The sequence below is a fragment of the Etheostoma cragini genome, chromosome 7, assembly GCF_013103735.1.
Source record: "Etheostoma cragini isolate CJK2018 chromosome 7, CSU_Ecrag_1.0, whole genome shotgun sequence".
NCBI classification, from domain to species: Eukaryota; Metazoa; Chordata; class Actinopteri; order Perciformes; family Percidae; genus Etheostoma; species Etheostoma cragini.
Window position 1 is genome coordinate 24,045,835 of NC_048413.1, and position 15,988 is coordinate 24,061,822.

The window sequence follows — 15,988 nt, forward strand, 5'->3', positions numbered from 1 at the left end:
CTGCATCATTTCAACTATTTTTCTCTTGTTGCATGGCAAGGGAAGATAACAGGTGCGATGGCAATGCAATGTTGTGGCCAAACAGAGACGAGAGATTGAATGACCCATGAGGTGGAGAAATTTGCAGTATATTTTCTTGCACATTTTGTACAGTAGTTCCAGATTATTTTGCTAATGTAGATTTTGTTCTATACACGCTTTCTTCATGAATATGCGATTGGCTGGTGTGTACATACAAAGAATAACGAATGTATAAGTATAGTGTGTGCCATGGTTGACATCAATACTATTCAGCTGCCTAAATATACAGTGTAAGCAACTGGATGATACGACAGAGTGAGTGACCATCACACTTTCAGAGTACATTGTAATTTGACAAGATCTTCTTGCATTTTGACCGCCTGGTCGAATTGATAAAGGAACCTTTCGTGATGTGCTGAACATACCATGTGGTGTGAGAATTATATTTAGAGTTTTGACAACTGTAAGTTTGTTTCAGAATATGTGCTACAATTGATTGAGAAAACTGTAAAAGAAGAATTAAGTAAGAATTAAGTGTATATCATAGCGTAAAGGGATCATTGCATTTACCAGTTGTACAACAAAGAAGACATTATAGGGTGTATCCCGCAAAATAAATGAGGAGAAAATGTCCGACAGCCTTTCATAGTACAGGCCGTCTCGATTCATTCTTTTCTTTTTTTCAATCTAATACATTCAGTTTTCTCCTGCCAACAAAAGTTAGAAAATAGCATTAAAGCAATAGCGCGTCGTTTATGTCAAACAATGAAACTGTTGGCACGTCCACATGATACAAGCCTTCCGTGATCGTCTACGCACACAAAAACATTATAGGACCTTTTGACTTTTATTTTTCCATCCATGTATCTGTTTATGAAACGATCCATTCCTCTGAAGGTTGCATACTTTTGGTGTCAGGAGAACGTGTTACATCTTCAAAATGTTTTCGGCCTTTTTATTTTGAGAGCACCTATTTTTATCACCTATATTTTATGACTTCACTACATAAAAGGTTGTTCAAGTCTTTGCGAGGGTTGTAGAGGTTTTCAGCCTTTTGAAGAGCCAACCAGTTGAAGTTAGCATTTCTAATTTACAGTTACAATGTTATCATATGACAAAAAAGAGGTGAGAAACCACAAACCACCCCCATATCATGTCTCACCTCATAGACATTGAACTGGTTCTGGCCCCGAGACAGCTCTCTGTAGCTGGTGGTGAACTCGCCAATGAAGTCATGGCTGCACACAAACACCCACGAAGACAGGCAGGCATGGACACAGATTTTATATTCGTATTTTATAATCTCTATCCACATCTCTTTCCTTTAATCTTCCTGCATCTGCCCAATCTCTCTCTCCCCGGCTGCATAATAAGTTATTTCATATCACACCAAAACACTTAACATTTTCACCTACAGAATGTTCACTGGGTGTTTCATTTTCTTCTGACATTTGAGAGACATCAACGTGAACCATTGGGCAACAGTAAGTGCTTATCTACAGTTCATTTTTACCTTCCATCACGATCCCAGTCATAGACATCTACCTTGACAGTCCTGAAATAGACAGAAAATATCTTTTTAGAACTGCTACATTATATACCAGATCATCTCCTGTCAATAAAACTGGAATCTGTAGTTCTACTGACTGAAGAAGAAGGAAAAAATAAAAGATTATAGTTATTGACACAGCAGGCACAGGTTGTTATGTTGTTATGTGTTATCAATGCTCTTTGCTTCCAGCCAGTGAAAATCACCAGTTGCACATCTAGAAGAGAAAAAGGAATATCATTTTTAAGTTTGCATTCAGTACTACAAATGCATAATTCCAGCATTCCGTGAAGAGCCAGATTTACTTTATTGGGCGCATGGGTCAAAAAGGTTGTACTTAGTGTCTTCATTAATTCATAAGTTTGTTTTAGGCGTAATATGCAATAAACCAATTTCTAATTTCTAATAAACCATTCCCTTTAAAAGCCAGGCACGTTTGTACCTTGGCACATTGCTATTATGATGGCAGATTTGCAGATTTGTAATATTTTTATTTGTAATCTTTTGCATTTTGTATGCTTTTGCGCTTCCCTGTGTGTGTGTAACAAGCATAGTGTGTGCGCTGTGCACAAGCCTAGTCACATTTTACTATTGCGCTGTTAAAATAGCAATGAAATGCTGAAATGCTGATATTCCCGCTGCCTCAAGATAGCAATACGCCAAGAATCCACCTGAACACACCTCCCTGTACGACCAGCACGACCATTAGCGCAAAGCCGGGCGCAGGTGCATTTGCTGTTTAAATGACATGGGCGCTGGACGGGAAGTTGACAACTGCTTAGGTCTTAAACTAGCAAAGACACTTTTGTCTGGCTTTGTGTTGCGCTCCGCCAGGTGCAAGATAGGGCCCTTTTTTGTGGGTTGCGAAAGTATTTGGGGAGAGGTCGAATAAAAAAAACTAAACGTTACCTTTATGCAAGGCACAGTGTGTACTGATTTGCCAAAAGACATTTCCAGCTTGCGCAGCAGAGTATATGTGAGCAGAGTGCTACTGGGGGGATTTTGAATGGAGCACAGAGTGGATTTTTAAAATGTTGTTGCATCGCCTTATCTCCCCAGCTCCAAATTCACTCTAGTCCCGTCTTTTGCTGCTGGTGCTCCAGGCATGAAGAGAGGGTGAGCATCGTTCATCTGATAAGTACAACAAAGACTTGCCATTCCTTGACCCTTTTTTTCTTAAAACCAAGAGCACTATCTAGTTAAGTCAACAACTACAACTAACGGTTCATGAAGCTTTAATTGAACATCACAAATGAAACCCCAAAACGTATAAAATGTCACAAAGAGAAGTAACATAAGGGGCACTGTACATGAATATGTCATACAGTGTGCATTTGGAGGCCAGTGTTCATCATAGCCGCTAAGCACAGTCCAACCTGACTGTGAATGCTGTGTGAAAACTGAGTCAGTCTCAATAACACCAGTGCTGGTCCCTGAGACACCATGACCGACTGCTGGCATTATTCTGACCGCCCCAGCAACAGGTAATGTCATCCACGTAAAGGTCTTCCTGTCCCTTGAGTGTTCCTCTATGTCCTTTAGCCATAGAAAATGATGTGTGCTTTCCCGGAACACAGGAAATTATGTGGCTCACATAACAGCGATTAAAATCAGGTGGCCTATTAACATCTATGCTGTTTCATACATGTTTCTTCACTGTCTAAATAGTAATTGCAGTACATATCTCACAATTGTCAAAAAAAAAACTCAAATGCAACACAACGCATTTCACATACTGTACATGTACAATGTTCGGGCAACTTTGATCACTTACACAGGAGCCTTTGATGAACAATCGATTGAGAAGACAATTTAGCAGGCAGTACAGTTCAACCACAATGTGTTGTTGTGCAGTACAGTCCCAACTCTCTAAAGTTCCTGTCATTCTGAAGGTGTATCACGTTGGGAGGTGTTACCTTTAGCTGAACCTTTCACTTAAACAACGATGTTGCAGCCAAAAACAGATGCTAAAGCCCAGTTCAGCCTATCTTCTCTAGGAAGAACACTGAAGTGTGGCAAGGTCACTGACCTCCAAAAGCAGACAGTCTTAGAACAAAACCTTCCCTTGTCATGAAGCTGCCTAGATTCCCTGAATCTGTAGAGAGACAATCATAATTATACATGAACAGGTTTGGTTATTAGTAGTCTCGCTTTGCTAGACCTACCTCCACACAGCGTTCTTGGATGGGAACAAAAACGTACTCTGGTTTTTTGGAATTTCTTTAAACCAACCACAATCATCTTGGACGGCGCTAAGCACCGGACAGAGCCATGGTGCCGCTGCAAAATATCCCCGGGAAGGAATTTGTTTTGGTGAAACATGTGTTGTCTTGGGCGGCGGTAAGTAGCTCAGTCCCTTTGAATGCATGTAGTCCTTTAGTAGCATGTTTAAATCCAGGAAGAGCTTCTCCTCTGTCTATTCAAGTTAATATGTTTAATTAGCTGTTGAAGCACTGCAAAACAGCCATGGGAAGGAACTTGTATTGGTTGAACGTGTGCTCGTTCAAAGGTTGTTTTAGTTGTGCTACGGAAAACTCAGACTGGACAGACCCTGCAGAGATATAAGGAGCAGTTAACCATAGTCCTCATAAATCCACCAGTGTTTGTAATTCCAACACAAAGAAAGCGGAAGGTAACGAGCAGCAAAATCTGGCGGGATTTCCGGCGGCAACAGAACAATCCTGGAAGTGGATTGTCGTGGATGTAGATTAGGTTATTAGAGACTGGAGGAGAATGTTCTTGTCCCCTGACCTGAGACCTGTGAAGAACCTGGTGTTGACTAAGCTTTCCCTTTGTCTCATTATACCACAACATGGTGTTCCCTGAGATACCACCACGACACTCTTCATGAGGATACATAATAGAGTTGTGCAAAGTGTTTTCTGACCTGTCGTAGTCGCCATTGCAGAGAGCTCTAACAGGGATGGTGAAGGGCTGCCACACTGGGTTCAGTGTGTTCTTGATCACTTCTGTCTTGTGGCAGATGGTGAACCTGACAGCAAAATAACACAACACACTAACACAAGGCCACTGAAGGGAGAGCTAATTCGTATTACTCACATTGTACCTGGGATAAAAATCCCACATCACTTACCTGCAGCTTCCTCTGCAACGCTATAGAATGCTTCACAGGGTGTTATTTTTTTCTTTTATTCTTGTTTAATTATATCAAGGGGTCATGGCAGAATTGCAGAATGTCATTACTACCAAAAACCCTCGAAGGCACAGCAGCAAAAGTAGGTAATACTATTAAAGGTTGAGTTAAGCCTCAGTAGATGGGTGAAATTTGATTTGATTTGCATGAACATACATAGTCTTCACCTTCAAAATGTTCATGAAACAATTTCCTGGCTTCGTTCAATACATTGTTTGCAGACTTCCGTGACTGTCCAGTGAGACCACAGCTGGAGCTTTCCACTGAGAGATGCCTATAAATCTCTAGAGGCTGCCGTGCTTTGACCAGCTGTTGGTTAATTCAACATTTTACATGTGCAGAAAATAGTTTGTAAATAAATGTTGCACAAACTGTCTTTTGGGGATTTGGACTAAATGCTTTTATGGATAAATGACATTTTTGAACTGCCAGGCTGCTCTAAAAGTCAGGAGACAACATAAGTAAGTGGAAAGCGGGTTGAAATAGAGGTTTTTGACTGTAGATGAATACTGGAAACCGAACAAGAGGCTTTACAATAAGACCCATTACATTTGGCCATATTGCATGGTTCCTCCAAACCTCAAAACACCAGTTTGTAACAATGGGAGGAGATGGGATAGTTTAAATGTTGTATGAAAAATTTAATCTGAGCTTTTGAAAAAAATGTAAAAAAAAGCTGTCCAATTTTGCTTACACTTTGCTTACACAATTCCATCCAATTTTTTCGTTCATCTTGATTGCTATAAGTATGCGTTGTACTTTTGATTGCAAAACCCCTGACCCCATTTGGTGCAGGCAACAAGGAGTGTCTGCAGCTATGTGTACACGCTTCCACTCAGCTAAACGCAGTTGTCAAGCCCAATTACCTATTACTTTTTTTTATATAGTTTTCATCGCAAAGGCATGACCTATCCTCTGGGAGAAATTGCCAGACCAACGGGCGCAGGAGGCGACAAAGGAGCAAGGATACCGGTCTGGCCTTCTATCGCAACTAAGGGAACTACTACATAAATCAACACTGCCAAGGCTTGATCACACACAAAATGGAAGAGCAGCAAATACAAACATAACTGCTGCATTATGATTATCACATAAGCCTGACTGAACATCAAGGGTAGGAACACCAGCAGGATGGAGACAGGGTAGGTGAATTTAAGTTGAAAAAGCATATTGTTGTCACGTAAGGGCCTTGTTCATGTTGAACAGATATTTCATTACATTTTGTGTCTGTTTTTGTGTCTTGTCCCGACAATTGGTGTTTTAGCTCAGGGGAAGTGTGTAGACGTACTGTAGCTGCAGATACTCTGTGTTGCCTGCACCCATTTGAGTCGGGTTTTTTCAATCGAAAGTACTCGCATATTTATAGTGATCAAGATTAATGTCAAAATTGGCCGGAAGTCTCCTTTAAGTCAGACTGCAAATGTCAGTTGCAACAACAGTGTCATACTAAATATATGCATGTCCCCACAATATGGAGGATGGACTTATTCATAACACAAATTAACTATCGTAAGAGAAAACATTGCAAGAAATTAAAAATATTGTTTTAATACGATACTAGGAAAAAAGTATGCCATAATTGACAAAAAAAAAGGAAACAAAAAAAGCAAATTTTTACCGACAGGCTGGCAACCAAGTGGTCACGTCGGTAAAAATTTATTTTATGTTAGTGGCCACTAACATTTTATGTTTTATGTTAGTGGCACACACAGACCCTTCTGTCAGCTGGAGTCCTTCAATAGAAACATGGACCAGTTTATTTCCTGAAATATGACTCGTTTTCCATTTGAACACATTGTCATCAATATTAACAAGGTTTGAAATTAGCCATTTTTCAAATTTGGATATCGTTTATCAATCATAAATCAATTGAACAAAAAAATACACGGGTCCAATTACAGTTACTACATGAAAACTTCACTGTTGATTGAAATGTTGCTTGAAATGTTGTTTGTGTTTAGCCTACATCATCAGTTTCTATCATCTAAAGGGAAACAAGAGGCCAAGCCAGCCTGGTGGCGAAGCTCCGGCCAGACGCTCCTCAGCTGTGTTTCCGAGCCGTCAGCTCTCCCTGCTGTCCATAAGGGGCTTCTGCACCCCTGATGTTTCAGACCCTCCCGCCGGCCTTTGAGCCACGCCTCCACTTTTGACATGTATCAGTGGAAAAGTAAAATGTTAAATCGAAATGGGAAAAGCCGAACAATAAATCGAAAAGTCAAATAGTAAATCAAAAATGAAAAGCCAAACGTTAAATCGAAATTGAAAAGTCAATTGCGAAATCAAAATTGAAAAGCCAAATGTTAAATTGAAATGGAAAAAGATACATCTTTTTACATTTCAACTTTGCTCATACAGTTTTCTTTTCTTTTTTAAATTCAATTATGGCATGATTTTTCCTAGTAGCGTAGTAAAATAATAAAAGTTTTAATTAGATCATGCTTCATTTTCTCTTTGGACTTTCAATTTGAGTTATGAAGGAATATATCCACCATACCACAATAGCAGTCCAGGAAAGTATTACATATGCCATGGTCTCTAGGGCCTCAATGGCAGGTGGTAAAAGGTGAAAACACATTGGCTAATGTTTGAGTGCACCCTTAATGCTCAGACTCACGTTCCATCCTCATTACTCCGGTAGAAAACCAAGAAGGGGTCTGACTTGCCAAAAAAGTCTTTTTTGTCCAGCTTGTTGGCACACAACTGCATGGTAGCAATATCCTGAGAGAGAAGAACAGCAGTTTTAGTTGGACAGCAATATAGTCAGCAATTTATTTTCTTCAGGAACTCATTTCTCGGCGAGGAAGGCACAGGTTTATTTGCGACATCAGCAATGGTGGAACTGAGAATCCCTCTGAAAGCAAAATAATTGACAATATAACAACTCATGCATAATGGAAATGCATGGATGATAATCCCAAACACCAGCAGTTGGAACGGCGTTGTGACCAATACATGCATTGATTGCAGTGATTGCAATCTAGCGTGTCTTTGAAGTGACACACTTTACTAGTGGGAGAAACTGATGTTATTAAGAGCTGTCTGTATAATAGTCAGAGAGGCAGAGGGAATGGCTTCATATGGGATGGTTACAGCAGTTAATGAGAAATGTACCCACACGAGTGGATGGATTGCTCTTAATAAGGCCCTTTAGTTATTGCCTCCAGTAGGAAGACATCATGGGATACCTAAGCTTCTCATTGACAGATAGGGGTTGTCAGCGCACACACACACACACACACAAACACACGCATATGCAGACACATGCACACACTTCGAAAGAATTTGGATCTTGTCGAGAGCTAAACTCCTTAGAGCAACGTTGGTAAACACAGCCACGATAATAACTTAGTTAATAGCAGGAATCCGGCTTGACAGTTTTAAACACGTTAAGAGAGTGCGGGTAACACAACATCAAGCAGTTATCAGTGCTGAGACAAATTTACTTGAGGATGGCGGGGAGGGGTCCCAATGAAAGGATTAACCGGTTAAACTTGTTCACATTTGTTACAGTTCATGATCTGTTTTGTTATTTTTTAATATTGGCCCATTATTAAACATTGTCTGTGTATGTGTGTGTGTGTGTGGGTGTTTGTGTGTGGGGAAAGATGATTCCAAGCTATTACAACAACAGCATCGGAGCTAATAACAAATGCAGACAGTGTGAATATATTCAAATAACCCTTAGGCTGTGTGTGTGTGTGTACGTGTGTGTGTGTGTGTGTGTGTGTGTGTGTGTGTGTTTGTGTGTGTGTGTGTGTGTGTGTGAGTGTGTGTGTGTACTGACCCTGCAGTTACTGAGCTCCTCTGCATTAAATATAATGACTCCACACTTCTTCCCTGGAATCCCACTGGGGGTGAAAGGAGAGAGACACATAGACAAAGAAGGTAATTGTGGCATGCCATAAATAATACAATTGGGAAGTAGATGTCATTCATAGCTACAATCTGGAAGATTGTCATATTTACAAAAAAAAGCTAACATTTGCACTTCATTTTCTTTTAAAGATGGGTGCCTTTCAGACAAAGTTATGTATATTTTATTCTAAGTATTCCTTTTCTAACTTTTTTAACATTCACATTTCACTAATGAAAAGGCACACCAGTCCAACTCAGGCACCTAAATCCATGTCTAATAGTTTCACTCGATTGCTAACATGCATTGGTCAAATCTGAAGTCACATTGTCAAAACTATTCACACAGTCAGTGAAGCAGAAGTCTACTGCGAATCATTTTGCATCGCTTTCACACAAAATGCATTAAATGAGCACATTTTCCAGTTTACTCTTTTCTCGTTCATGCTTCACCACCTGCAAAAAAACAGAGAACTATTGTGATGGCGGATTGGCACCGTAATATTTTTATTTTGAATGTGTTGCATGTGTGTGTGCTGCTGTGTGTAAAAGGCATAATGTAAGTGCTGTGCATGAGTCTAGGCACATTTCACAACAAAAAAACAAAAGTAAAACAATTTATGTTAATTATGTACAGAAATAGAAAACATTCTGAAGCAATTTTCTGATTCAGTGTTGTTCCATATACACTAGTAAAGTTGATAAAGTGAAGTGGGTGGTTATTTTTATTCTATAATGAAATACTGATTTATGTGGATATTCATTCAAACTTCAAAGATAATCATTTATGTAATGCTCCCTGTTGTTAGTGTTTTTTTAGGTCACTGTGTTCTGAGTGACAACGTTTGCTTTTTTAATGAGAATTATTGCCAGTGTTTTGGTCCAACATGTTTATTTTCAGAAGTGTGTGAAGAGTGTTGGTGGTTTGAGTGAGTTTTAGAGGTCAGGTTAACGGTTTGGCCAGATGTACATCAGTTAACGGTAATGACATGTTAATTATTAATAATACAAACAAATACTAATGAAAATATTACTAAAAAAGGCATTTTGTGCAGAAAACATGTGTGGATGGGGAATTATAAATCTAGAGTAATCCTGTAATATACTATTATATAATTTGTATAGATATTTGTACTTTTACATTCTGCACTTCTGCATTCTGGGCTTCCTTGAAGATGTAATTTGTGAAATATTGGATGGTTCCAACCTTTTAAGGACACCAATTTTCTTTGTGGATGAATAATGTATTGTAAATAAATATATGTTCTTCCTTGAAATACAGGGGGCTTAAGTATACACACCCCTAAATTATGTTATATGTGTTTTTAAAGGCCAGTTATTTCATGGATCCAGGATACTATGCATCCTCATAAAGTTCCCTCAGCCTTTGGACTTAAAATAGCCCCCCCCAAAGGGTATGTGATGATGATGGGGTTAGTTTCATTCCACAGGCCAAGGGAACTTTATCAGGATGCATAGTATCCTGGATCCTTGAAATAACTGGCCTTTAAAAATAGAAATCTGCCTGCCTCTATGGGAATTTAACACAAGGGTGTGTATACTTATACCCCCTGTATTTTAAGGAAGAACATTTATTTATTTGCAATAAATTATTCATTCACAAAGGAAATAATGTCCTATCTGGCTGAAGAGCATGGTGGTAACAGGTCGTCATTGACGATGCTGGCCCCTCTTGCTCTTCTCTTCCGTTAAATTGGAACAGCCAGCAGAGGAGAGACTGGAAGAGCCGATACACATGGCTGTTTGTTAAGGATCGAAGCTTGGGGTGCGTCGCCTAGGCCTAATTGAACGGAGAAATGATGGTATTCTTCGGGAGCCTGAGTAACTTTAACCGTTGTTCGTGTTAAATCTCAAAACCAGCCTGATGCTTTGTTTATAGACTGTTTTGGATGGCTGTTTGCTGTTTGACCAATCAATTGCTGTTGATAAAGTATAATAGGGTAAATCCTGTATAGCGCATACACTTGTAGCTGTTATGTATCTTTGTAAGTCATTGTAATCGCAAGCGCCCAAACCCCCCCCCCCCGTGAAAAAAAATTGGACTCCCCCAAAGGCCAAGGGATAGTTTGAACACTGTGTGTAATTACATGGCTGTCTCTGTATAAAGTAAGTATTTTATTGATACCCAGTAAATAAATACACTGTAATGTGCAGGAAGAATTATTAAGCATTAACTAAATCTCTCTTTACTTGCCTCAACAGTTGAGCACAATTCAAAGCATGTAAAACGTTGACAGCCAGACTTCCACTCAATTTGTTTTTCCCAAATCACCACAATTTTACCATCCATGCACAGGCTCACATTCTCTTGTAGAACTAAGTTTGTAATCAAGCCACTGCAGGATCTTGCACCTGATTATATAACTTAAACTTGACGGTTACATGACACCTAGCGAGCTGAAGGACCACTGTGAGACGTGGTTGGAAAAGGCTGAGAAATGTGGGCTTACACTAGTTTGTTGCATAAACATAAATCGCTTAAGGCATTTTGAACAAATAACTAATACTGTTGTTGTTGCTGTTGAGGATAGGATTCTGGACAATTTGAGGCATTTCTACAGGTAGTGCAGCACTGGTAAAAGCAGCAACAGGGCAGCAAAAACGTCTGTCATCTGCTAGTTATGTCATTGAACTCATCTTTTGTAAGTGGGTACAACATCTGTCATAAAACTCTCAAAGAACAGAAAAAACTAGAAGCATTTGTGCTTTTGAAAAGTATACTGACAGGCATCCATTGTTTCCACAGATGACAGCTCCACTGATAGCAAAGTCAAATTGTCACAATGTGTTTGGGCCTTAAAATCCAGACTCTTCACTCACTCACACACACTGTCCCACACGCACTGTCCCACACACACCCACACACACACAAACACACACACACAATCCCTAAGTGAGGAACTTAATTTCTTTTATGCAAAACCAATCAGTCGGTATTTCTGTACTCTCAACCTTAAAAGAAATTATAAAAAATCAAACTGGCTTGCATCTGGCTCTAAAGAAACACTGATCATTAAGACTAGAGACATGGATGGCGGACATGAAAGAGTGACGCATCTCAAAAAAAAAAAACAGCAAACTAATTTAAAGCTACTCTGGTTTAATTGGATGCTGCAAAGATACACCAACTCCTGTTAAATTAAATAAATACAACAGTAACACACTTGATCTTTGTTTTAAATGGAATGAGGCCAAGGGAACATGTATGCTGTGCGTCTGGGAGTGTGACAAAGTTAAAACATTGTGGAGAGAGGTGACTAATAAAACTAGGTTCATCTTGTCTGTTAACATTGTAATTGACCCTAAGATTATGTTGCTGCATCTGTATCCAACAGATCTGAATCAGAAATCCCAAGAATATAGAACATATGAATTTGTTGATTTAGCTACACTACAGCCCAAAAGAACTATAGCTCTCCTCTGGAAGAACCCCGAATGCTGCCAAACTGTAGAAGTCGTGCTCTTCTTCGAGACCAGGTCAATCGGTGTGTGTGTGTGTGTGTGTGTGTGTGTCTCCCTCTCTCTCTCTCTCTCTCTCTCTCTCTCTTTTGAAGAAGAAGCCAGAAAGAAACTACTGTCCTGACTCAACGTTCACCCCTTTAAACAGTTTTCTCTCTCTTTCTCTCTCTCTCTCATGACAACACCACATAAGCATTTTTAGATATTAAATAAATTATGTCTAACATTTAATCCTTGTCTTCTACAGAAGTGCACTTCATTTTTTTTTTTTTATGACAGGATTGAAACACATACCGTTGCTATTTTCAACACCTCGCCCAACCCTATTGTGCAATTATGTACATGGAAAGACTGACACATGAGGCAAATTGGGGGTGTATGAGAGAATCTGGAGGCCATTGGACCGGTTTGTAAAAGAAGAAGACATAAGGGAGCTGCTACTGTGATATTGTCATATAACTTGCTTTGTGTTTTTTGATTGTTGTAGTACGGCGGAGGTAGAGAGAGACAATTTGGTTTGGGTTGGGACAGAGGGGGCGGTTTTAAAATTGTACCTGCAAGGAAGAATTTATGAAAAAAAATAAGAAAAAAATTTGAATATTAAAATAGCACATTAACTGCATTCAAAAAAATGGTACAGATGATTCTATCCCAATGTCCATTTGTTAATCAGTTCAGATTTATTTGAAAAATGTTATGTAATGTAATGTAATGCAATGTATGAAGGTTAGAATGAATGATTTTGCTATTTATATTACAATTGATTAGCCTTTTTTTATTTCATAGCTGCCCTTTTTGAAGGGGAAATATTTTGTTACATTTTCATCAACTTGTTAGAAACGGGGGGCCCTGAGGCAAAGCCAGGAGGCCGAGCTGCTGTTCACTGACCCTGAATATTTCAGCTGTGTCCCAGTTCAGTGTCACGATGAAGCAAAATACAGAATAACAACCACATCAAAGGACCCCTGACGCACACTTATTTAGCTTTGATACTAAAAAAGAAGCAGGAGCAAGACAACTAACAGAATATTAGAGAGAGAAAAAAGGAAAATAGAAGTTTAAGGACACAGAGGAAAGAGGGAGACCTCAACTTCCATGACGTAGTATTAAAGTCGATGGATTCTCTCGCTCACGCTGCCTGCCAGCTGTAGCAGGCAGCTACAGTGAGAGAATAATTTATGAATTCATCTACAGAGCGTGTCCAACTGCACACCCGCCAGCTAGCCCACCGGATGCAAGAACTGCCTGGACTCCAGAGTCTGAGCCTTGACTGCTCACTGACTACAGAATAATAATGGCAAGCTGTTCCTCTGATAAATATTAAAAGTATTTAGCCTGACTCTCATCATGAAATGCATATGTTGCCACAGAGACTTGTTAGAGTTCTGTTTTCAAAATGGATTTCTTTTGCTGTAAGCTTGAATCATATGATTGCAACAAAACACTCTTTATGTTCTATTTTGGCACTATGCAAAATCTTATACAACACCTATGCAAAATACCATCAAAGCAAAGCAGCTGTGACTTATTTCATAAGCTGTAAACAGCTCATGGGAAACAACCAGGCTGAGCTGCCATCTGCTATTAATGAAGTGAAACGAAGTACAGATTCTTGATAGAACACTGGCTAACCTTGGGGTCATATATATTTTGAAAAGATCAGAGAGTGCCACGCATGGGCGTGTTGGCTACATTTCTTTATGGGAATCTACACACAAATATGTTCTCCTGCTCAGGCCAGGCTCTGTGACTCAGGCATTCACAAACACGCAAGGCTCAGTGTCCAAATTTTTCGTTCTGAACAAACAATGCAGAATGTGATTTCACGGATGAGCTCACCGCGGTCACAGATTATTTTCTCAGCTTGTTTGTGGATGCAGGTGTGGCAGCATTAAAAGAGGAACTTTGGTAGTTTTCAACCAGGGAGCATGTTTTCCCATTTTGTGTTGATGTAACTGATGGGGGATTTTTTTTAATTGGTCCAGTATTGAGCCATATGCTGGGAGTCAACCGCTGCAAACCTGACTGCAATGTAATCACACGGGGCAATTACACACCATACATTTATGTCCCCTAAGTGCTTGTTTTTGTCTCGTTCTGATATATCGCAATAGGAGATATGCCGGAAGTCTGAGGTCTGTCACAGGATGGCCTTAAATACACGACTCCTCAGGCCAGTTAGTGCTTTAAAAGTAATGATTTAAGAAGAATTTTAAAATCAACAGGAACTTGTAATAGTTTGTAATCGCTGCAGATGGTCATGTCCATATGTATCTGGCCAAACATGTCATTAGATCGTCCAAAAGTAAAAAAAAAAAGAAGCTAATTTCTTCCTCGTAATACTCTGTGAACACTCCCTGCTTTGAGTTGCAAAAATTGAAGGATGGATGGATGAACTATCAGTCCCACTAATGAAGCTATACACACAAAAGATCAAGTGGGAAGGTCACCTCACCTTGGATTTCTCCTTTAAATCAATTTATTCCACATTCTTCCTGCTTAGTCCCTAACCACTAATCTAATTTATTATACATTTTATTTAATCAGTCTCTGGTACTCCCAAATCCGTTCACCCATCCGTTTGTTGCCCTCTTTTTCAAAGGCCTCTCTTGAACCCAATTATAATCCCCTTGTCAGATAACGTAAACACTATCCTCATTATCAGATTGTTGTCATTCAATGCTCCCTCTCCAAGACCTTAACTGTTTTCTATGGAGTTTTCTTGGCAAAAAATATGTTGTAAAGTTATTTACTTATGAACTTTACCATACTTTACTCATAAAAAATTTGCAAAGATAAGTTTTGAAATATTTTAAATCCTCAATTTTTTGCATTCATATTTACTAGGTAGCAGTCTTCTTTGTTGACCTATTTGCCTTCATGAAAATTGCGGCCCTACAATTATTAATAATACAACTATTCTGCTCTCGATAGGTGTAACTGACTGGCTAGTTCGGCAGATAGGGAACAACGGATAAACGCTGGATACAGCGTTCAACAAAGGCAAACATCAAAGTGATGGCCCGGAAATTATAGTTCCCTCTGACAGTACCCAATGTGAGTCGAGTGCAGTTGTGAGTTGTGCATGCTCAGATTTAAGCAATTTACGGCACAACGTTTCATACTTAAATTTGTGAAATCCATAAAATAATAATACAAACAATAACAGAAGATGGAAATCCTTTCACAAATGTTTTAGCAATCTATGATTGTTTGATTGCTAACATTAGCTTAAAACACCATTCAAGTGACAGCCCTTATTGTGTTTGATTGCTAGCTTGTAGCCAGCTATCATTTCAAAAAGGTTGTAGGTATCTATGATTGTTTGATTGCTAACGTTGCTCAAAACGCCATTCCAGTAACAACTTTTGTTGTGTTTGAATGCTAACTTGTAGCCAGCGGTAAACAAACTTCATAATGTAGGTCCATTCATCACAGAAGTATCTTGTTAGCATCTTATACGCTACTTGTTGCAAAGTGACACATGCGCATCTTACATCTGTGCTCGACTAACATTGGGTATGGACACCTTTGTTTTATTCTAACCGCATACTAACTGGGATTTAATTCCATAGCATTTGAAAAAGAAAAAGATAAAAGAAGGTTAAAAAAAAGTGAGAAAAATGACAGAAAAAGCTTAAAAAAAACAGGGAAAATCCACAAAAATTTCAATAGGTGCAGAATAAAATTGATAAAAACATTGTAAAAAATGACAAAAATGTCAAAATGATGGCTCTGCGAAAAAAAAAAAAAGGTTGCATGGTTGAAGGGAAGACAACACAAGGAATAAAGGGAGACAGGTGGGCCATATAACCAGTGAGGTGTCAGTTCACCTCAAACCAGTCACCATGCATGGTGTTGTGGTACATGCCCGGGCATGACCAAAAATGAGCTGAAACAAGCTGTGACAGAGAAGCCAAAGGACCGGCGGG

General features: G+C 39.2%; 1 protein-coding gene across 2 annotated transcripts in view; it reads right to left on the minus strand.

Annotated features, from left to right (window-relative positions):
- The window catches only part of LOC117947235 (copine-9-like), a 79,609-nt gene that overhangs the window by 24,867 nt on the left and 38,754 nt on the right, over positions 1-15,988 (minus strand). For both annotated transcript variants that reach the window (XR_004657193.1, XM_034875931.1), the window contains exons 7-11: positions 8,509-8,572; positions 7,339-7,442; positions 4,458-4,562; positions 1,535-1,576; positions 1,184-1,259 (exon numbers count right to left, since the gene is read on the minus strand). Coding sequence is in view for 1 of the 2 variants with exons in the window: in XM_034875931.1 (XP_034731822.1) it covers positions 1,184-1,259; positions 1,535-1,576; positions 4,458-4,562; positions 7,339-7,442; positions 8,509-8,572 (391 nt within the window). In the remaining variant the exon portion in view is untranslated. The remainder of the gene's footprint in view (positions 1-1,183; positions 1,260-1,534; positions 1,577-4,457; positions 4,563-7,338; positions 7,443-8,508; positions 8,573-15,988) is intronic.